Source organism: Haemaphysalis longicornis, unplaced genomic scaffold (assembly GCF_048455015.1).
Source record: "Haemaphysalis longicornis isolate Haplotype H1 unplaced genomic scaffold, Haemaphysalis longicornis Haplotype H1 scaffold_7, whole genome shotgun sequence".
Lineage (NCBI taxonomy): Eukaryota > Metazoa > Arthropoda > Arachnida > Ixodida > Ixodidae > Haemaphysalis > Haemaphysalis longicornis.
Window position 1 is genome coordinate 51,624,423 of NW_027526422.1, and position 23,484 is coordinate 51,647,906.

Consider the following 23,484-nt stretch of genomic DNA (forward strand, 5'->3'; position numbering starts at 1 on the left):
AATAGTAAAATTCAGGAAAAATGAGACATTTGTTATTGTGTTTATACAATTACTAGAAAGGAAAAAGAGCCGTGAAAAAGTGTTTTTTAACAGTTCCAAAAGTTTTATAAAATTGGAGAAGGAATCCAACTTGTTGCTGACTTCACCATTCTGGTGTACGAGTCTACATATGCGACTGATTTGGCCAATTACAAAAAAAAAAAATTAATTATACTCCGCCAACTCCTGGGTGCAAGAGTTGCTGAAGCTGGGAACGACAGTTTGAGTGAAAACCTGCTTTGCTAATATTGACAAACTCTGTGGAGTACCCTTGGTCAAGGATAAAATTTGACTCCTGGGTACAATACATGATCGTTCTATCATTCACAATGTGGCTTTCCAACTTGCATTTTGATTCCCACCCTTTCTTTAATGAACGTGTGGAGATTCTATTGGTTTTATAGAAAGCCAAGCAATATTTAAAGAATACACAAAGTTTCCAAAGATTAAAATTACGATTTTACATGATGACGTTGTGCCTAAGCTATGAGGTGCACTGTAATGAACGGAGTTTCAAATGTTCACAAAACTGCGCTAGTAATGACACAGAAGCATTGACATGAGTCAAAACCAACTACATAAGTATATTTCAGTTTCAGCCATAAAAACAGCCAATACGACGACAATGGTACTTACCGCAAACGAGCTAGATTGAGAGTCGAGTCAGGATTCGCGGTTTCATTCTAACATGTCAAGCACAAATAGAACGCTCCAGAAAATTTATTCAGGGAAATAAACAACAATTAAAACAATTATGTAAACAATTTCCTCCGGGCACGGCTGTTCCAAAAGAAGTCACCATACATGTACCCTTCGGGGGAACTTCTGGGTGCTTGATTGTACCGTCTGTGCCTCCGTCTTATTTGTCCATAAGGCAACGATTCTTCAACAATCGAAACTAACTGGCGAGGTTCACAAACTAGGCGTAAGCCACTCGTCAGAGATCCGCTTCGTAAACTTGAACCCCAGAACTGCAACGACCTCCCACCCAGTCGGTACTGAACTGCCCGAAACCCAAACACGTCTCCGATTCACATGATGATCTCGGAGAAGATGGAGGCCGGGTCGTCGATGGCGACCTGGGCAATGGCGAGGTCCTCGATGATCTCCGGCAGGCCCGCCGTCCAGCGGGACTTGGCCGCAGAGGCGGCAGGGGAGCGGTGGCTGTTGGTGGCCTTGTGCGACTGGAGCAGGTGCTGGCGCAGCTTGAGCTGGCTCACCACCCCCTTGGCGCAGAGCGGGCAGAAGAGCTTGAACTCCTTGGTGTGCTGGGTGACCACGTGGTTCTTGAGGTTGTGTGGGATGCTGAAGGCCCGGCCGCAGTGCGGGCACACGTGGGGCTTCTCGGCCGTGTGCGAGCGCAGGTGCAGCGCCAGCACCCCCTGCGAGTGGAAGCGGCGGCTGCAGTAGGTGCACGTCAGCCGCTCCGTGTCCACGTGCCGCGACAGTCGGTGGGCGGCCAGGCTGCTGTGGTACTTGAAGCGGATGCGGCACACGTCGCAGCTGTGGCGCCACGTGTGGTCCCCGTTCTGCCACAGGCTCTTCCCTTCCCGACGATGCTGGAACCGGCGGTGCACCGAGAGGCCCTGAGGGGAAGGAAGGACGATTGCCCCGCCACAGTTCTTCAATGCGTAAGGGTTCAATGCGTAAGGGTTCAATGCCTAAGGGTTCAATGCGTAAGGGTTCGAACGTGTTCAATGCGTAAGGGTTCAATGTGTAAGGGTTCAATGCGTAAGGGTTCAATGCGTAAGGGTTCCTCCTCCACCTCCGTTTCAACACACGACGTAGTTGCACTTGCGAGGCTTTTACACTGCACCACTGCACAGAAACTAATGCACCACTTTGTTTGTCTTGCATCAGATGCGGCGTGTCATCTTCCCCTCAGCCAATCGGGGCGCACTTGAAACGGGCACTTTAAAACGGACATGATAATGGCGAAAATGTCTGCCCCAGCAGTGAATCGTCGCATCGAACTCTGACACCCATATGTCTGATGATGTCAAGTCTGCTGGCGAAGGACCGAGTGTGTGGGAGCCGAATAGAAACTTTTGCAAACTTTTAACGTGTCACGAAAGAGGAAAAAAGGCCTTTTTGGAAAGGAGGAAAAGCACAAGAAAGGCTACATTGAGAAGAAACAACGACAAGACAGCACTGCACTTTATTCACTCGTGCTGGTTTCAAAAAATGAATTGATGCCAGGTTGCCTCTGCTTTTGGCCATTATCATCATTACACTGCTGACATCCACTGCAGGACAAAGGCCTCTCTCTCTCACATGTCATCAGAACCCATTACTTGCCTTTATATTTTCTGATCACATCCCTTCACCAAGTTCTCTGCGCTTAAAGAGGCCATGCAGACAAAACACAAGTTTGTTCTGTTCGAACGATTTGGTGTTTTATAGTGCCCTTAGTGCTTTTCCGGCAGCAAACGATGCTTTATTCACTGAGAAATTAAAGATTTTAAGCCGAAATTTTTATTCTCCCGCTAAGTCGTGTGTCTTGTGATGTTGGCAATGATGTATCCAGACAGGGCCTTAAAACTAAAGACAGTCTCCTGACCAGGGCTGCTACCATCTCAGACGGCCGTTTGGTCACCTTGTTTATCACCCAGTTTCACAGAAAGCGCTGCAATAGCGCTGAAGTGCCAGTGTTTGCACTTTGCTTCTGGCCAGACTTCTGGACCTGCCATATTTTTGTTAAGGCCGATACTAATCGTTTCCAAAAACATCAGCTATGACTCGACAAACGCGGCCACGCAAATGGCTGTGCCGCTTAAGTCATTGGTCAGTGTTGTGTCAGACAAGGCAGTGTCAGCGTCAAAGCGCCGCAGTAATTGCTATGATGCTTCCGTGTTCGTCCGTAAGTTCAATTGCTCACCCCACCATTTTTACTGCTACAAAAAGAATGTGCCTTAAATTTAAGCGGAAATACGCTGTTCAGCAAGCTTATAAGCCCTGCCTAATTTGCATTTGCTTTTGCCGGCCTCAGCCAATCAATCGCACAGCTGAGCATATGACATCATAGGTTCTGTTGCGATGAATGAGCTAGTGGGTCGCACGGCCATTCTCCTTTTTCCTAATTGTATAGCTTATTTGAGTGAAGTTCGCGTTATAAGTGCTGTCAGTGTTAATCTAACGAGGCAATCTTTTGAATCGAAGAAAGTTGCATTTTGTCTGCATGGCCCCTTTAACTCTTTCGTGACTGAGCCATAGGCCATCGTTTACGGGTGAACGATGATTTGCAAACCTCCTGCAAAAACTAAAAACGGTGCAATTCGAACAACTGACACCATCTGGCGTGCTATTGGAAATGCCTTTCTCAGTTTCGTTGCCGTTTGTTTACATTTCGCATGGGTAGACGGCGTTGTGAGTGAAATTTGAACCCAAGGTAGTGGCAAGTTGGGCGATAATGGTGTCCTGTTTCACTGCACAGCGGTTTCAGGGACTTTGGCCGCTGCTGCTGGTGATTTTTTTTTTACCCTAGCAGCAGTGATTCTTCGGATTTTAGTTCTTATTAAGACTCTCCCATTCAACAGCCTCAGACTTCGGCAAGTGCTGCCAGAAAATGTTCGTTTTTGACTTCGCGCCGTATTTATAAACAAAATATGCCTAATATAGGACGGCAGCGGTATTAGTTTTGGGTGCAGGGTCTGGACACGTGTGGCGGGGATATTTTGCCAAATGCACCGCGTCGTATCTCACTATCACCTTCAAGATAGTCCGGCGCTCGCATAAAATTAGCGCTGCGGAGTGACGCATGCTGCTTTTGAAGGGCGCGATTTTTCTTCTTCTTGTTTCTTACCACTGCAGTGATAAGGATTTTGCATGAGAACACAAACAAGCATGCTGGGATGCATATTTTAGAGATACTGGCTGACTCTTGAGTGGCTTCACGGAGTGGCGCAGCCGTCAGGGCTGTTAGGTTGGGGGCCTCGCAGAAATTCAGAACTTGGCTGGTGTACAGCATTGATTTATGTATTGAATCATAGCTTAGGAACGTAGAAACATTTTGTATATCTTAGAATTGCTAAAATAATTTTTAGGCTCAGTAATAGTATCACCTATTTGTGTTTTGTGTATACTTTCTTGCACATTTTTTTGTTTCATTGACCAATAAACTGTCAATACATAATTACATCTTTCGCAAAACTGCTGTTGTGTGTTTGAAAGAGAAATCTATAAGCTACAATTTTGTGCATACCAATGCTAAATGTGTCCAGTAGCTCAAGAGAAAAAAAATTTTTTTTCTGTAAGCACTCAAAATCGGCCATTTTTTCCACGGTCGTGAAAGAGTTAATTCCCAAGACATCCTTCAGTAGCCATTCTGCTACTGTCGTGTTCCACCTGTTTATGGTCCTTCACATAAAGGCCTTCCGAAGGCTTTCCAACCAATTGTCTATCATGAGCAAACGTTGTAAATACACAGGGCGAACTTGTAACTGAGCGTTCAACTGTCAATCAAAAGTTCCCACGTAGCACAGGCATTACACAACCTTGTTTGCCAGTCCAAGATGCTGGTTTTTTTTATCTGCAAGCACTACCTTTACAATCTCTCTTTCTGCGAATATAAAATTGTGGTCACTGACCAAGACAAAAGGAAAAAATTTGACGTTTCGGAGCCCATACGGGTTCCTTGTTCATAATAAAGCGGGCAAGAGGCCGTCGTCAATTTATATGCAAGATATGGCGCAATGACTTCGTGTAGATTGCAGGCATGTTGCCATCAGTCCGGTTGACAGTATGAGGTGTGGTTTGGATGATGAGTGACTAGAGGAAAAGACGGGAGGCCAAATTTCTTTCTTTTGCTACGATAGCGGTGTCGTACCAACCGATGCGGTGATTGTGCTGGCAGGCGTGCTCTTTTGACTTGGTCAGTGATCACGATTTTATATTCACAAATATGACCCTTGACTAGACGAAGTTTTGTCGAACACTCGACTACCAATCTCTCTTTCTATGGGCGTGTTACCAGATTAAATTGTAGAATACTTGGGCCACAATCCAAGCAGTTTACACGCATTTTCAAATGAGAAAGGTGAGAGCGCCAATTCCTTAGCATCATTTTACCCTTCGGTTTGCTCATGCTGGCTCTGGCGCCGTGTGCAGAAGTCCATACAACGAAAATGAACGGACTTTGAGCTCGTTCAGCCTGTGTAAATGGTGTGTGAACAAACAAGAAGTCGATAACCAGTGTGGAATCATCGCACAATTTCGTTTCGACTTCCCTTCAAGACTAGTTACGTTGACAGCAAAAGGCTAGTAGTACCTGTGAAAACTTGAAGCGCTGCTTGCACAGGTCACACTCAAAGGGCAGGCTCTCTGAGTGGCTCTGGCTGTGGTGCTCCAACGCGGCCTTGGTTTCATAAAAGTTGTTGCAGATCCTGCCACGAGAGAAATGATGTAAAAAAAGATTAAAGTGTTGCAAAGAAAAGGAGCAATGTCTACATTACAGACTTTAGTGCAGAGCAGAAACAAAGACCCCCCGGCCAATGGCAATAAGCAGGCAATAATTTGAGTTTAAATTTCTGCTGGTACTTTTTTTCCCTTAAGGGACTGCTCTTAAAACAGCTTCCTTTCACTGTTAAGTAAACTCAGTAAAACTTGCCGGTCTTGCTGCTTTTTTTGCACTGATTTCAAATATTCCATTATTTTTTGAGTCAGTCAATTAGTTCCCAAGATAATTAGAGATAATTCCCATTTTTGGAGGAACAATTGACAAAACAGTGTTTGTCATAAAGCTGTAATCTTTATATTTTCCAAATACTATGAACCCTGGTGAGTGCAATAAGAGAATTGGTTTTTTGAAGTACCGCTTGGAACTAATTTTACAGCTCATTAAACTTTGGTGGCACCAGTGGCAAGGTACCATTTTGAATACCCATTTCAAACACCAAAGTTTAATGAGCTGTGCAGTAAACTTTAGGACTAAACTTGCAGTATCTGCTTCAAGAAAAAGAGCGCTAAAAACCACAACAGACAAAACGAAAAACGACGAGACGGATGTGCTCTGTCGTCCTTCGTTTTGTCTGTCGTGGTTTTTAGCACTCTTTTTCTTGAAGCAATATGCACCAACTAGCCCAACAACATATTTTATTGCAGTATCTGCAGTTTGTTACGTTTCAATATTAGTGTCAGCAACAACCCCACAAAATCTACCAGAAAGCCGGATAGAGGTGCAAGGTGGGTGTTCCGTGACAACTGATTGCTGGCTTTGAGGGTTATTAACAGCGGAGCTGTTGTTGCTGGCCATAATGTGTGTGATGTGCAGCGTCAACAGAAAGCCTGAGTCATAGTTACTACCACCGTTTACTGCACGCACGAGCACATGCTTTATGAGGAGTGCCCGGCATCATCTGGGCTTGTGCGTGGCGCTCGAAAAAAAAATACCAAGAGAATAGTTCACGTGCATCCGCGCCTCAAGGGGGAAGCCCAAGAAAACTCACACTACAGACGCCCAGTTCGCGAAGCTGGTTGCTGCCTGTTCTAGCGCGCGCTGACGCGTTCCACTTTGGGAGAAATGTGACAGCCTGCGGAAAAAATGATCCACGCCTGCCAGTCATGCATGAGGAAGACAACGAAAATGGATATGATGACGACTACTACTACCACAGTGAAAAGAGACGACGGAACATGTAAATCCTAACTCAATCCTAATGCAATGTGTGGTGGTGTGTCCTTCAGGGCTTACAAAGAAATCCTCTAGCTTCGCTATGGTTGAAGCCTTGTGCGACTTAGTGCAAGCTTCACCATTTTTTTTTTTTTTTTTGGCTAACCTGAGTGAGCATTGTATGCCCAACTGCAACGCTAGAATTCTCTGCCAGGTGCAAGAGGGATGACAGTGTCCTCAAGAAGTATGCCACATTTTGTACCAAATTTTAAAAGCACCGTCAAAGGAAATGAGTGCAAGAACAGGAGCACCACCTGAGAAACAACAATACGGCCTGTGGGGATCGTGCGGGAGGAAAAGCAAGCACAAAAAGAACAGATCTCCTGCTGGCGCAATTTCAGGCAGGGGGCGCGCGAGCACTGCGATGGCGGGAAATTTGAAATGCATTGGAAGAACCTCCGTTGAATTGATTGATTGATTGATTGATTGATTGATTGTAGGGCTTAACGCGCCGACGCAACGCAAGCGATGAGCCACGCAAAGTGGAGGGCTCCGGATGAATTTTTACCACCTGGAGATCTTTAACGTACGCCGAAATCTCATACACATGGGCATTTTTTCTTTTCGACTCCATCTAAAAAGCGGCCACCGCGGCCGGGAATCCAACCCGCAACCTCGTGCTCAGCAGCGCAACGCCTTAGCCACTAAGCCACCGCGGAGGGTTCTGTTGAATTCATCAGGCGAAGAATGAGACAGGGCGGCGAAGAGCATGATGGGTGGTAAGCGTGAGCGGATAACGGCGCCACAGCCCATTATGGCGAATCGTTGCTCTGCACTCCCAACAGCCCTCACATTGAGTGGAACGGCTTTAATTTTTTGGCTAGCTTTCCTTCACGGCCTCTGTTACCTAAGCGACAGACCTTGCGCACGTGCTATGGGAGAGCCTCTGCACTCAGCAGGTTCCCTTTTTGTGAGGGTGGGACCCTTGCCCCTTTTCTCCGCTGCCTTGGCTGGTAGCCGGCTCCTGCACAGCAACTATAGTGCCACGAAGTCTAGCAGGACGTCGTGGGGAACACCTAGCGAAAGGACGTTTCCGACAATCTTGGAGCGCAATCCCACAGCTGCACGTGCAGCGTCCTGCTGCTATGGTATCCCATCGGTGAATCGAACCATCTAGAACTTAAGCCCTCGTCTCCAATGTCACTGTTATGGCCTACGATTTAGTCTGTATGCAGTACAGTGTTCACATGTGGAAATAAAGGCTGCCTGTGAGGTTTTACCCTGTCATCTCCTGCCTTTATCCGTCTCCATGAACAACAGACTTTCCACAATCCAGCGCTTGTACGGATTGTCTGTAGAGCATGGATGGCTCTGGGCCCTGGGGTGGGGAATAAGTAACGTGCGAATGTACCGATAACCCCATAGGCTAGGGCAAAAACAGCCAAGCAAGCACAGCACAGCTTGGAGATTTAATGCGATTGCTTTATGCTATTGCGGCTCTGGTTTTCCCAAGAGATCAGCGAAAGTACTCCTAGTGCTCAAAACAGCTTTCATTCCTTGAACCAGCCTTCTTCCTGACATTGTTTTCTAGCATGGGAAGCATTACTTTCACGTTTGTCAGGGAGACTCCATGAGTGTTCCTGTTTTCACCCTGTTCCTATTTTGTTGTGCCGCTGTTCCTCACATGGAGTGGGACTCGCCTGTAATGCAACATCTTATCAACATGAGGTGCAAAGCAAGACTTTCCCTTGTGTTATCAGGTCCTGATTGGCCATTAACTCCCACACATTAGCTGCTGAGCGGCCACGTGGGTAAGATACCTTTACAACCTGTCACCTTGTGGTACCCAAATTTTTGCTGATAATTGTGCATTAACAATCAATTGATCCTCGCTCTCACTCCCAGTGTCTTGAAGTTAAACGAGGCCATCCCCATGCACCTTTTCCTCAATTCATTGCTCACCGCATGATCCCATCATACCTTGATCTAAAGTTTCACATGTGTGTTGTCCAAGTCACTGAACACAACATCCAAAATCCTTCGTGCGTTTCCGACGGCCGATAACACTCGTAATAGACTTCAAAGGTGACAGTGCGCAGTATACAGTCAAATGAAGCCCCAAAACTGCGACGCTCTATCAGGGGATCAGGACATAGCTTATAACTCATGACCTCTCTCACCAATGGCTTGCCAAACTATTACCTGCTCTCTGTTATTCCCATTTCACTTCCTCTCATGACAAAAACAATCGCGATACCACTCCGCCACAGAGGAAGCTAAGCTTAGGAGTACAGGGAGCTGTTCTCTGAGCAGTTTCGGGGAGCAGGACTTCTGCACTTACGGAAAGGGACATAAGTCTGTAAAGAGCTTTAGTTTCATGGTCAAGACTGGTGGAGAGGCAAATTAATAGTTCCCGTTGTTTATTTTTCAAACATGACGGTTTCGTCCCCTCCCCCCTTTCCCTTTTGGAAAAATTTCTGTGGACTGCTGTCTCTCATAGGAAGCGGGGTGAGCATTTTAATTCCTCGCGTTAGCGGTGTGAGGCAGTTCATCTCTGATAGTTCCTTCCCGATTATAAAGTGATGATGATCCTGAGTATGATGGCGATGCCATGACGACAAACTTTTGCTCAGAGACGGGCAGCTGACCAGAGGCAGAAGAGCAAGGGAAGAGGAGAGCAAGCAACGCACATGCAGGGAAAGCCCTGTGCCAGCCGGTGGGTGTCCAGGTGGTGCTGGTAGTGGCGGTCGGAGAAGAATGTGCGGGGGCAGTCGGGACAGGCCAGCCGTGCCCGCCGGTGCACGCTCTGCACGTGTCGCGTCAGGTGGTCCCGGAACACAAACTGCTTGCCGCACTCGGGGCACTGGTGCGGGTATACGCCCGTGTGCGTCACCCTGCAGGCAAGGAAACGCGGAAACGTATAATATAACGCACACTCTCGCTAACCATAATGCCACCGGCACCATGAAAAACAAGATGGCTGCAAACATCTCCCTGTTCGAAGCACTTGCAAATCAGTGGCATACAACCATGTCAGAGCTATACATAACAACCCTAGCTTCATGCTGTGCAGCAATTAAAAAAAGAAGAAGAAGGGGAAAACAATGTTACGGACCTTTTACACTTAGTTACACACTGTATACATAACCCATCAGTTGGCTCCACCCAGTCTCTCTTACATTTTAGGTAGTCACTGAAAAGGAACGAGAGATTTTCATTTTGTTTATGATGTCTTCTGCCAAAGTCTAGCCGAATGCATCTAGTGGACTTCACATAAAGTTTGGGCTTGCGGTTTCACTTGCTTCTGTGTTTACGATACTGCAAGGCAGGAGGCTGCTTGCAGGCATGCGATACGCTGCGTAACACTAGCATAAGAGTAACTGGGTAACTCGTAATTCCTTGGGAGCTGATCATTTGCACCAGATTTGGGTGGTATCCTATACCGACAGATGGTAGAGGAGTTATTTACCACGGCAGGCACCCCTGGAGCACCCTCTAACGGGGCAAAACAAAGGCGCAGGCCACCCCAAATTTTCTGCGAATCTGGGTTTTTACTCTGTGCCACACTTTGCAGTGATGGGAATCCACTTGGACGCCTGCTATACCAACCAATGTTGCTATTTCCCACGGCTTTGTCTGAAAAGTGTTGTTGCCATACCAGTCATCCTGCTGTTCCGCACAGGACCATGGCACTGTGGAATGCACTGCGACGAGTTTTGTTGATGGAGAAACGTGCACAGCTGTAAGTAGGCCATTTCTGGATTGGATGTAGCAAGCCAAACCAATCTGCTTGGGTCTGCAAGACTTCACGATCTCCGGACTGCAGCAAGTAAGCGGGACATTTCACCTCCCTCTGTGATGCTGGACCTACTAGCTTCCCGTCTTCCCTCTGAAGTAGCTCTTCAGTCAACCACAGCGCAGTAACCTGGCTCACAAGCCATATCACACACGTTTAATCCTACCAGCATCCACATGAAGTTGCAGTCTTGCCCTGGTCTACTCGAAAACTGCCAATGCTTGGGATACTGGTCCAGTATGTGAACCTCTGTTGGACACTGGCAGCCAGTGAACGCCGATTCACTGAGACGTGTCGTGAGCACTGGCCTGTGCTCCTGAAGGCATTCAGCAGCTGATGCTAGTCCCATTTGCGAAGTTGTGACGAATGGTTCCCATGACTTGAAACTGCATTTCTGCAAACACCATGAATGCTGGTTGGTCACACTAGAGGTACCTTGAAGATGGCTGCTCCGCTGGAAATTTCCTCTCACAAGTGCAGAGGTTCTGCACACCAAAACTGCTTATGATTTCACTGCCGCTGATGCACACTTCTCAAAGACACACATAGCAGACCGAGTCAGCCTTAGATTAGGGCTGACCTTCACGGGATGGCCTCAAAATGCGTTTCACATCTGACGCCACATTTGACCTGCTGCTGAGACCTTTTTTTGGGTGGACCATCCAAGGATCCTGTGGTGGCAGCCAGTTACCTTGCATCAGCTGGATCCGGCGCACTTTTACTGGCCATTGGTGAAAGTTCTGTTGCCAATCGCTGGGTTGACATCACCCCATAAATTATGTGGTGCCTAAAAGCCATAGACATGCAGTACTGTGTGTGGCAGACAACCTGGCAGTTGAGCAGTCATATAAGGGCACCGCTACGAAGTGTCGCTGCTCATACAAGACCCTGACCTTGATGCTGGTGACAACTATGAACTATTTGAGCAAACACTGTTCATGCAGTTGTGGCACTTTGGTGTACAACTGAAACTGCTTCCCCAGTACGATGAAGGTGTCTGGGCTTACTTTAACGAACGGTGAAGGCCACAGATAGAAACTAAAAGGTTTAACATATTTTACACACCACACTGTAAAGTTTTACATTCAATGCTGTCACCACTAAACTGGGTCTTGCATTCGACACTTCGTTGTATGCCTCCTGTGAGTTGTTGCTAAATGATGTACTTTTGAAAGGGCCTTATTGAAACGCAGATCTTCCTAGGCTCCGAGTCGGCTTTCAATGCCATTTGCTAGTGATGGTTGCAGACATCGAGAAGATCGACTTCCAGGCGGTCACCCGGGATAACCATCAAAATATGCTGCGATTCCCATGGGTTTGCAGCTTCCTACCAAAATACGCCTCAACTTCGAGTAGCAGAATGGCCTGAGTACTTTCAAAGCTGCCTCCAGCCCATTTTTTGCTGGTTGTGATGCTGCAATGCCACTTACAAGCCCCTAGGGAAGCTTTTCTGGAAACAATCACCAGTATGCAAGACTCCTATGCAAATGACATTATAATTGGCACAGGCACCGCTCAGAGTGGCAATCCTTAAAGCCCTTAAACAATGGCAATCCTTAAAGGAGTTTATCGTCTCAACATCTCTAGTACTCTCATCTTCCTAAGGTGCCACATTAGATAGCTGACGTGGGTCGTCTGGCTTGGTTACTGATGGCGGACAAAGTTGCATTGAGGCTTGGGCCGCCCTTGAAGCCGTCCCTAAATCAAACGTGAAGAATTTTTATCCCGCTTTGCCATGTGGCTTGCACTGAGGTCACGATGCTCTCCTCACTACCCCACAGAAAGGATAGGTTTACGCATGACCTGTGGCGTAGAGATGAAAAACGTGGCTGCCAGGTACTGGTAACAAAGCGAACACTGCTTCGTCAGGACATGTGCGAGCCGAAAAATGGGTTTCCGTCATACCCTTTCTTCACGCCTCCTGCGAAATCAGTTCCTCAAATAAAAGATTGCTTTTGAAGACGTGAGTGTTGATCCACGCACAATGGAAATCTCTGGCCTAAGCTGGGACAAAAGCAATGACACCAGCATGCTCAGTGAGAAGGACGTAACCACGTTCCTCACTGCTTGACAGGTTACGGAGCAGACAACGCTGCAGTCATTTGTGCCGCTGTACGACCTGCTTGGATCCCAGATTCCATTCGGCATTCAGGCCAAATTAATCTTTCGGGAGTTATGGAGTCCTCCCTTTGACAGTCCCTTGTCACTGACGCAGCTTACAGACTGGAATGGCTGGGGTTCTAAGCTAGCTGCCCTATCGTTGGTTCGCCAACCTGTCACATGTTGTCCTTGCCAGGGCATACCAATATAGCCAGGAGCGTCATTGTTTTGTAGCCACAAGTCTGTGGGCATGTGGCGTGGCAGTCTACGTGCACTACTACTCTGTCAACACAGATGCATCACACCAATGAAGGCAACATTGCTTCCCCCATCCATTAAGTTTCTCGTTTGCTGCATTGCTGCCTGCATGTACGGCTTCACCGAGCGATTTCCCAGCCTTTCATCTATGCAACCTGTTTTTTGGGAATATGGACACAACGCACTCGATTGAATTTCCCCAGAACCTAATTGCTAGCCACTCTTTGTCAGCAATTGTGTAACGGAAGTAAATGGTAATATTGGCTTAACAATCCTTCTACACTCAGGCCAGCCCGACTGCCTTAAAAAACTCTGGATGTTGAAGATGACCCAGAAAATAAGACGTTGTCCTGTCTTGCCATTACTTCGCAATCACACCAGGAGCTGTGCGTAGTCAGTTGCTACCGTGTCCCCAAGCGCATGATCATAAGTAAAAAAAAAAAAAAAAAAAAAAAAAAAAAACACAGCTCAATTCTACAAAAAACAACCACTGAAAACACAAATGTCACTCGTAAGCAGCAAGCAAAGCCCTTCTTTCAGGCATTGAATTTATGCGAAGAAGGCCATCAACCGCCAGTTCTAAGTATCAAAACAGAAACTTCTAATTATGGGGTTCAACGCGCCCCGAAGCTACAGTCCTGGGCTATTAGGCGCACTTTAGTGGAGGGTTCCGGATTAATTTTGACCACCTGGGGATGTTTAACTTGCGCCAGAATTTTGATGCACGGGAGTTTTTGCCTTTCGTCTCCATCTGAAAAGCAGTGACCGTGGTCGTGATCGACCCGGTGCCCTCAGCCTCAGCACCACAACGTTTTAGCCACTGAGCCCCCGCAGCGGGTAAAACAGAAACTTCATTTTATCTCTGGTGTCGTTCAGATGCACCTTAGCAACAGATCACGCACACACACCCACCTGTGCCTCTTAAGTCGTGGGTAGCTGAAGGTCTTGAAGTTGCAGTCGCTGCACCTGTGAACGGCGAGCAGAGGAAAGGTCCTGCCTTCCGAGCCGGCAACATCGCCAAAGTGCGTCAGGGCTAAGTGTAGTTGGAGCTTCTTTTCCGTCGCCAGCAGCTTGCCACACAGGTCGCACTGCCGCCTGTCCTTCTGCCCGTGAACCGCCCGCACATGGATGTTCAGCGACCGCTTCAGCTTGAAAACCTGTCAACGAAAGGATAGTGAAGATGCTGATAAAAACACTGGTTATTTCCTTGCTTAAAGTTAAATTTTTGCTGTCGCAGAACGCCGTAGCACCTACATCCCTGCAGTGCTTCTCAGGATTACCAATCATTTGCAAAACAGAAACAAGGTTTGGGAACACAAATGGTAGCCTTAAATGAAAAGAAAGCAGGCTATCCTTAAGTTCGCATGATATGTGAAACACTTGGGCAAGTGAACAAGGTCCCCAAAATGTATGGGCTCCTGGACTGAGGAACTACTCTCGCATTATTGTTTAATAAAGATTTTCCCTCTCGCTCTCTCCCATTGTAAACATACTGCATTTTAGTGACTACCTACTGCAAAAAAAGAAATGCAATTATTTTTAGCCATTTCATTGCAAAGACATCAATGAAAACAAAAGAAACTGATACTTTCCACCTTCAATTACTGGTTCTATTTAGAAGACCCACACTGCAGGGACAGATTGAACGTAACCTTGTGAAAAGGTGACACAGTAACCTTCTGACAGGTTACTTTCAAAGTAACCTTTAAAGTAACCTTTTGAAAGGTGAGAAGATCGAGACTAAGTAGCCCTAGTTTTAAGGGGGCCCGCAGTCAGAGAGTGGGAGGCATTCTCCTTGTATCAGTGTGATTTGCTTACCCAACTGTTATCATACAAGCAGCAAATTCACGTTCACCTTTGCGCGGATAAAAACAGCTGTAGTCTATTGATAGCACGACTCTGCGGTTCACGCTGCGTTGATAAGAAACCGTCACTGTGTTTCACCAAGTATGATTGGAAAGGACCTCAGTAAGAAGGTTAAAAATGAAAGGAAACTTACTAACAATGACACAATGGAACAAAGCCCATGAAGTCGGCCAGTTTGGTTCACGACTTGGCTTCAAAACAGTTGCACAAAAAACTCAGCACAGGAAACATAAAAGGCATGCACACAGACTGCTTGGATGTTTCACTGTCTCCTGCGCAGGGTTTATTTTAAGATGTTTTGAAGATAAGATGAAACGGGTTTGGTAACTCTATTTTTAGGAGGCGAGCATTTAAGTGCATGAAAGGGGAAGCAAAACAATTACCTAAACCACGATCATTTTTTTTGCTGGTTATGCTTATAAGTGTGGTAAAGGGGCCCTACAGCACTTACCATCGACTACTCGGAATGTATTTTGGGGAAAATTCCATTGTCGCAGGAATCTCCTCCCACAAAAATTATGAAAATCCGTTCACTATCACCGAAACTATGCGCGATGAGAAATCGCGCATAATTGTTCCCTCTCAACTCGACCGCGGACAACGTGACGAAAGCTGTGCGCTCTCTCCCGGAGAGGGGGGCGGCTCACGGCGTTCTCTTCAGCAGCCTTGGATATGTCACATGCCGGGGAGTTTTCTCCTTTCCTCCGCAATGTGGGGGGGTCTATTTCCGGTCTGGTGCCACAAGAAGGCAGGCATGGCTGCCTGCTCGCAAGCGCTTGCTCAGGGTGGTAGGGCATTTTTGAAGCAATGAACGTTTGTTGTCGAGTGGTGTCGTTGAAAGGGGAGTATTGAGTTCGTCACTAGAACTCCGTGCGCACTCAAAACACAAAAGAAATGCCAAAACTGTGCGTACAGGTTCAGGCATAGAAGAGGTTGGTACACAGTGCCGACGGCAGATCGTCACAGGAAATACGAGACATAAGCCGCTAAGCTGATCAGCGACAGCCAATAAGACAGCCATGGCTTCAATGACATCGTTTATGCCATGCCAGCGGTGCATAATGAGGCAAATTGAAGAGCGTGGTTCGTTTTTCGCGTTCTTCAGAGCAATTTGCGTGCTCAGCGCTTCATGTGCCCGTGAAATATTTCACTGAGGTATTCCTGGCAGTGTAAACACCGCGCAGGTTTACTTGCACTGCTCAAAGTGTTGCAGGGTCCTTTTCATAATTTGGTTTCTTAGCCTGAATTTCCTTTCACAGTGCCGACAAATCGCCCAGTCAAGTGCCTGAATACCAGACTACTAGACTCCACAAATCTTTTTGATAGCGTGCGAAAGTATTGCTAGTGACAGCATACTCCGCAATGATCTCAGGCCAAGTGAGGTTTATCTGTGTTTCACAAGTTATAGATTGCATGCAGTTCCACTCTTATGGTATGTACTTTGCACATGGTTTCGTAAAGCGCTACACAATACATGACAAGTCAGTAAGCTCCTTTGCCTGTCTTCATTTCAAGCAAAGAAAAAAGTATCCTCACCTCATTTTATCCTCCCATGACTTTCACTTCAAAATTAAATGAGGCAAGTCATCATGGGACGGTCAGGTTATCACACGAGATAGCTAGAATTCTCCCAGCACACACTGAAACTTCAACAAGTGAGAACATTTGTGTATGAACTTTGTTGACATACATGTAGTTTGTAGAATGCAAGGTTGAACAATTGAGCTTGTATGCATAGCAGAAGCTATTTCATGTACGATGTTCTAACTTCAAAATTAATGTACTTAAGCGTCAGGTTTCTGGTATACATAGTAGTTTGCATGTGATGTTAGTGGCACAACTGCAGAACCCCACTTGCAGCTTTTTTTCTTTTCTTCGAGATTAGGTGCAGTTGATAAGGTGCTAGCCATAGCAATAACGAAGACCTTATGGTATGGTAGCCACTGTGACGTCATAGGGAAACTATCTGTCCACTATTAACCATATAACACCTCAAATCTTCCTTTTCTTTCAAGCTCAAACTGCTCATAAATAAGGTCGGCTTGGATTGCCTTTTTTTCGAACAATGAGGAAAAGAAAAGAAGGGTATTTTTCAGAATACTCACTCAGCTGCCAGTATGTCAGAATACAAAGCAGCCTCAAACTATCATCCCTGACATCCTCGAGGGCGAGAGCGCATAAAACTGGCAAGGCTTTCGGGAGTTAAAGGGTGCCAACCTTAGGACAGTGTGGGCACTTGGCGTTGTCACCAGGGTTGCCATGAATGCTGACCATATGTGCTCTCAGGTTGCCTATTGATGACAACGAGGCCCCGCACTTGCGGCACTCGTACGGACGAAGGTTCTTGTGCATGTTTGTGTGGGCTTGGATGCCCTGGAGACTCTTGAACACACGGTCGCAGAATGTACAAGGATAGAGACAAGCGGCATTGCCATTCTTCTTTTTGCATACGCCTTCCTTGGAAACTTCTTCGTCCTCTAGCGACGACGACGTCGAGTGCACCGTTTCCACATGATGCGCACACATTGCGGCATGCAGGAATGGCCTCTGGCAATGGGTGCAATGGTGCAGAGGCACAGTGGGGTGCTTTTCGGCCACGTGGTCGCACACATTGGCGTAGGTGTCCGTGATGAAAGAGCAGTGAGAACAGATGAATTCCTGGCGTTTGCGCTTGGAGGTGGCGCACGCTACACCGCAGGTCGCCTTATGGCTGTTGAACGCGTCCTCGCTGATGAAAACTGTCATGCACAGTGTGCAGTAGAAGCAGACTCCTTTCCCATGTGCTTCCGTCACGTGGAGTTCCAGGCGATGGGCTTCACTGAACACCTCGCCGCAGATGTGGCAGAAGTGCGTCCCTGGATGCACCGACTGTCGATGGGAATTTAGCTCGACTGCGGAGGCAAAGTCTTTGGTGCACCCCAAACAGAAAAATGAGTTGGCGGCACTGATATTAACATCATGCAATTGGGGTTCCACAACTTCGTCAAGGGTTCCCTGAGGGAGGTGTGGCAAAGAGGTGTGTGAAGAACCACTGTTGTTTCCTACAATAACGCTCCCAGAAATATTCACTGGTTTATCGGTGCGCAGTATGTCGACAACAATGTCTTTCCGTGCAGAATTTGCAGGCACGGCGTTACCACTTTGACTAGTGTGGCTACGCCGGTGCGTTTCAAGGCTCTCCTGTGAGGGAAACGAGCGTGGGCACGTGCTGCAAGAAAACCTGTATTTACGAGGCCTGCCGCGCCTTGGAAGGTTCGAAGCCGTGGTATTCGATACCGGTGAAGGGACAATGGAAGTAAGGTGCGACTTGCAGTGCTCTACTGCCTCTTCCTTGTCTGAAGTGCGGTGAGAGCATTCAGTGCACACGAACACAGTCTTCGTCGCGGGCTCTCCAGCCTTGATTATGTCGTCAAGCGCCTTCTTGCATTCGTCCGGGCTTTCCGCGATCACCATTTCCGAATCGCGAGAGCCTGCACGCACCGCCGTTCTCGCCGCGTCCGCCGTCGATGTTTGTTCGGTCACCAAGGGTTTGCTCTCTCTCTCAAACGACCCTCTGCGAACGTTCCTCACCTGGCACACGCGTAGCCCGTTGAGCAGGGGCGAACGGACCTGAAGACCCTTTTGCAAGTAGGATGATTTGTAGGTATGCTCGAAGTTGTTTCTCGCGATAGGAACTTTCCTGCCGCCGACAAGGGCGTGAGTCAGAGAAAACGGCCGCTTGGGATCATCTTCCTTCTCTGAATGCGAAGGCGAAATTGTCAAGTCTACAGTGCCCCCGGCGACAAGACCAAATGGGAAGAAAAGCTCAGCGGTCAAGGGCTCGGCACCAGCGTTCACTGTTACGGATATTCCCATAGTGTGCGGGAACAACGCCCACCGCGGCCTTCTACTTCCGTCCTATTAACGTACTTGAAGCCTTGAGGAATGAAAAGGTGTGGCTTGCCTTGACAACACAACACCACACTAGCTCTACACACCACAAATGCCACAACATTCCCACACGACGATGCATCACACGGACATTTTGTAAACGCCCCAACTTCCAACTACGGGCCTCGTGCACTGCAGTTTAAAATAAACATGTGGCGCCACCTGGGAGCGGCGGCGGAATTTTTTCTTAAGAAAAAAATAAACATATACAGCAGTTCGCTACGCGGCTTAGTTTAAACAACAACCGTAAAATAAGTATACAACAATTACCACGTTTTTTTTTAATTCACAATTGTTATAATAATAGAAATATTACGCTGACGAGTTGTACGGGAATACAAGCCGAAATAATTTAGAAAGCGCCCCTTCTCCAATACAAGCAGACGACAGTACACGGATCAGCTGCCTGCGACGCCGACGTTCCCGAAGCACATGGTACCCGAAAAGAAATAAAAAGAACAGATCCATAAATGCATTTGCGTATGTGCACGCTACTTGCCGTAAGACCGCTGCAAAAAAAATGCCGTGTATACAGTGCATATTTTTGTAGCGCCTCAATCAGCCTTTGGTGTTCACGCATCAGAAAATACATGGAGCAACCAACGGATATGCATGCTTGAATTGTACGTAGTCATACCAGCAAAATATGAAGCTTTAAAATGAAAACAGAAACGTAAATATTCACGCTACACTGCGACACAACCGTAAACAGATGGACACACACCAGCCACAATTCGGAGACTCGCATCTACACTTTTATTTAAAGGACTCTCAAATATCTCAAACATGTACAACTTGTAGTTTGCGTTTGAAAAACGAGTTGAAGTGGGGCTTGTTGCGCAAAATATTTTTGCTGACAAAGATAACTTGCAGCGTAGTCACACAAACATCACGTACAACTGTCAGCTTTGAAACAATCTCCATTATTCAAAATGGTCTTATTTTATCAAGGTCACTCCGAATGCGAGAGGAATCATTCGTGCACAATTAAAGCTCCTGTTGTGCAATCTACCATATCTGTGCCCGTGTCTATGTCGAGCGATAAACAAGGTAAATAAACGTTCAGAGGCTTTCATGAAAGCCTCGTCTCGCGCATCTACGTCCAAAATTATTCGCATATTAAGTATGCATATATAAACCTATGAAAGCACTTCAAAAAGCACTGTAATATTTTTATGAGCCCATCCAACGAACTCATCGTAGTTTCAGCAGTTTGAGGTAGAGTTTACTCAAGCAGTTGGCATTTTCAAATACCTGCCTCTACAAACCTGAATCTTCGGGCTCTTGAAGCCGCTTATCCTTGGTGTCGCAATTTATACACACAAACCTTTCGCCGCGATTTCACACACACAACACATCAAATCACTTCCTGACATGTACAAGGCACAGGGGAGTGTACACACGGGAGAAATTCGCTTCTGCAAGCACCATGAAGTCGCGTAGTCGGTCTTCTCCTCACAATAAGCTTTCCGCCAACTGCTTGGTTATGCCAGCAGTTCTAACCCAGACGTTCTGATCTACGGCTAAATAAATCAAATCCACCAAAGCCACCAAAGCGACCACAGCAACGAAGGCGTTGCTGGCGTCGTTTGGACGTTATGCCGTTATTTCATGCTGTTCGGGGGCCGGCGGCCCCACAAAAAATTTTCCACTGGTGGAGCCAGCGATCACACCCTCCCTCACACATACATTATCGGTTCCGGGAGGCGATGCACACACAGACGCACACTCCTGCACTCCTCTCGTTCTCTTGGTAACATCGCGGGCTTCCGTCTTTTTATTTTTATCTTTTATTTGGGCGGCGCTGCTGGTGTTCAGTGGAAGCCGTTGCGAAATGACAGCGTGACCGCGCGCTGCGCGGAGACCAAACCGCGCTTGTTTAAAACTGTTTTTTTGTGTGATGCATCGCTTTCCTGTCGCCTTTGCGAACCATATACCATATTCTATTTAATAAAGTACCGTTTGGCTGTTCGTATCGCATGGCAACAGAATAGCGGTCATTCCTTCTTTCTCTTCTAATAATCGTACTGCGCGGAATACTATCCTCCGGACGTCGTTTGCTCACGGACTTCAGAAATTATGCCTCCGTTGTCCGCAAGATGGCGCTGAACACAGCGCATCAGTGGCGCCACCATACAAGCGCACGAGGCCCACAGCGACTGGGGGTGTCGCGACATGCACACTCATACAATTAAAAATAAAGAAAGCATTAATAAAAACAAAAGATGCACAATATGCATAACCAAAAGAAACTATGTTCCAACTATTACAATATTTCGAAGAAAACTTTGCCCTTTGCCGCTCGGTATGAATAGCGCGGGCAATTTGAATGATGCAGACTTTTATATGGCTGGTTCCCGGTTCAAACTAGGGCTCTAGTTCGACTTGACCGAACCATTTTCTTCTGCGTTAAAAATATATGCGAACTAATGCGGTATTAAGTTGATAAAATTTTGGTTTAACAGATAAATGTCAGTTTTACGGATAGAGAACTAGAAGTGCCCCAGAAACACGTTTTGAACACAGGAAAGCTCGCACGATCGTGAAATTTTGTGGTCTAGGAAATTTGAGCAAAAGTTCACTTTTTGTAATAGCAGCGGTAGAGTCACAATCATGCTAAAATAATTCAACCCCTTTACCCGCCGCGGTGGCTCAGTGGCTAAGGCGTTGTGCTGCTGCTGAGCACGAGGACGCGGGTTCGTTTCCCGGCCGCGGCGGCCGCTTTTCTGATGGAGGCGAAAAGCAAAAACGCCCGTGTGTACGAGATTTCGGCGCACGTTAAAGATGCCCAGGTGGTAAAAATTAATCCAGAGCCTTCCACTATGGCGCGCCTCATCGTCTGCGTTGCGTCGGCGCGTTAAACCCTACAATCAATCAATTCAACCCCTTTCCACCTCCATTTCAGAATTGCCCATTTTTCTTGCGGCATTTTTGCGTCATACGAGTTTTGTAAATGACATTCTTTCTTGGGCTAATCTAACGCGAAAATTCTCAAAGTAAAAGTCAGTCTGTCTGTCTGGCTGCCTATCCCTCGATTCAGCCATTTTTTTCAACAATAATTTTACACAAATAAATATGGGTACAGCTGACATGAAAGCAAGAGATGTAATATGAAAGTACAAGAGCACAGCCTATGGTCGCTACATTAATACACATGGACACGGGGACACATAAATACTGTAGCGTGGAGCTGAGAGCCACTACGGTTGAGTAGCTATTTTAATGAGGAAACGGCAGAACTCGGTCACAAGAATGATGGTGCAGCCAACAGACGGAGCACGAACAAGGCTCCTCCTCTTCTCCGAGCCAGCACACACACATACCCGCTGCTGCTCTGTGGCGGGAAAAAATTAGCAGTGGCTTAGCTCGGCTATGCCAGGATATACGTAGCGTGAGCTAAGATTCAGCTGGTTATTCTTAGCTTTCCTGGTTGTCTAGGAGTAGCTTGATTATCATGCTTACTGCTGCTTCAATGACACACACATGGCATACGCATTATGTGAGAGAGAGAGAGAGAGAGAGAGAAAACATCTTTATTTGTCCTGCAAACGCGACGCGGCCTCACGTCGTGTCAGCCGGCCACTCGGCTTCCGTCACCTACTCATGCCTATACCCCCGGGTGGGGGTGACACTTTCGGGCGTTGAAGCTCGAGGGCGTCCGACACTTGCTGGACGGCCATGTGTTGTATGACGTAGTCTTTGCACGCCGCCGCACTGACAAGGTACGGCGGGAACGTCTCTGCTGCACTGGCCTCGCTCGGGTGTCTTCTGCAGTCCCACAGGATGTGGGCCGCCGTGGCCCTGTCCTTCTTGCACATCACACACACATCACTGGGGTACACCTCCGGGCGCATTATGTGACACAAGTATATTTATCAAGCCGCTCCGGCACAGCGTCGCCAATCACCTCAGAGCTAAGCTGGTTCCACAGGCGCACGCTGGTGTTGCTGCGACGCACGAGCCGTCGGTTCCGCACCCGACCACCCCTCGCATGATCATCAAGTGGACCGGGCCGCCCCGTGCGGAACGGAGGTGGGCGAAGACGCTGGGCGCGTGGAGTGTGTGAGAGACGCCGGGCAGCGAGCAACGTTCTGTGCGCCATGTGACGTCACTGCTACTCGCGCATACGCAGCACGACCCTCCAGGAGCCGCGCGAAACTGCTCAACCTCGTCCTGTGTAGCCCACGCTACAGAAAAGATCTCGGTTACAGGCAGTAAAGAGGTTTGTAGCATGAAAAAAAAAAAAAAAAACACCTCGCAGTGCATCAATAAAAACACGCCAATAACAAGTTACGGACTCTACGGTATATACACAAAGCATGAATCAGACTTGACGAGAGGCATCAAAGAAAAGAAAAGGAAAATAAGGAGACGGATCAGGTAAATAGTGCCGCGTGCAGTATCTGGCGGTCAGGCCTTCGACGACCACTCATCCCGTGCAGCGTATAGGCTACACGGGATAAGTAGGCGAGACAAACACGTGTTTGTCTCGGCGGATGACCTCTCTTGTTTGAAAGGAACTCGCCGCCTGACCACCTTTCGCCAGTGCCTCGCGCACTGCCTCGTCCGCCTCGGGCCACTCTAGCGCACTCGCCGTCCAGTTAACTGAGTTGGCCATGGATGCTCATTTCCGCCCCAGAGAAGCGGCAGAAACAGCGAGCTTGCTCAACTACCTCACCCGCCTGCGACGGGAATGAGCAAAAAAAAAAAAAAAAAAGGGCCACATCGTCCGCATATGCCAGGACTCACTCGCAATTCCTTCTCCCCGAGATCAAGGCCTGTGATTGTGTCTGACGCGGTGATCATCCGGCAGAGTGGCTCAAGGTACAGGCCGAAAAGCAATGTTGACTTCGGGCATCCCTGACGTACTGAGATGGGAACTCCAGGC

General features: G+C 47.5%; 1 protein-coding gene across 1 annotated transcript; it reads right to left on the reverse strand.

Moving 5' to 3' along the window:
* Positions 1–743: 743 nt before the first annotated feature.
* Positions 744–18,720, reverse strand: LOC144145610 (uncharacterized). The gene is made up of 5 exons (XM_077677283.1): positions 16,884–18,720; positions 13,713–13,957; positions 9,337–9,540; positions 5,306–5,420; positions 744–1,625 (listed from the first exon to the last, which is right to left on the reverse strand). The coding sequence occupies exons 1-5, from the start codon at positions 18,519–18,521 to the stop codon at positions 1,071–1,073; spliced, it is 2,757 nt and encodes a 918-aa protein (XP_077533409.1). The 5' UTR covers positions 18,522–18,720; the 3' UTR covers positions 744–1,070.
* Positions 18,721–23,484: the final 4,764 nt, after the last annotated feature.

Excerpts from the sequence above, each read along its gene's own strand:
- LOC144145610 (XM_077677283.1), bottom strand. The coding sequence starts at position 18,521 with ATGGGAATATCCGTAACAGTGAACGCTGGTGCCGAGCCCTTGACCGCT. Across the intron at positions 5,421-9,336 it reads GCACAGGGCTTTCCCTGCAT|GATCTGCAACAACTTTTATG; the intron begins GTGCGTTGCTTG and ends CTCTCGTGGCAG. Across the intron at positions 1,626-5,305 it reads AGCGCTTCAAGTTTTCACAG|GGCCTCTCGGTGCACCGCCG; the intron begins GTACTACTAGCC and ends CCTTCCCCTCAG.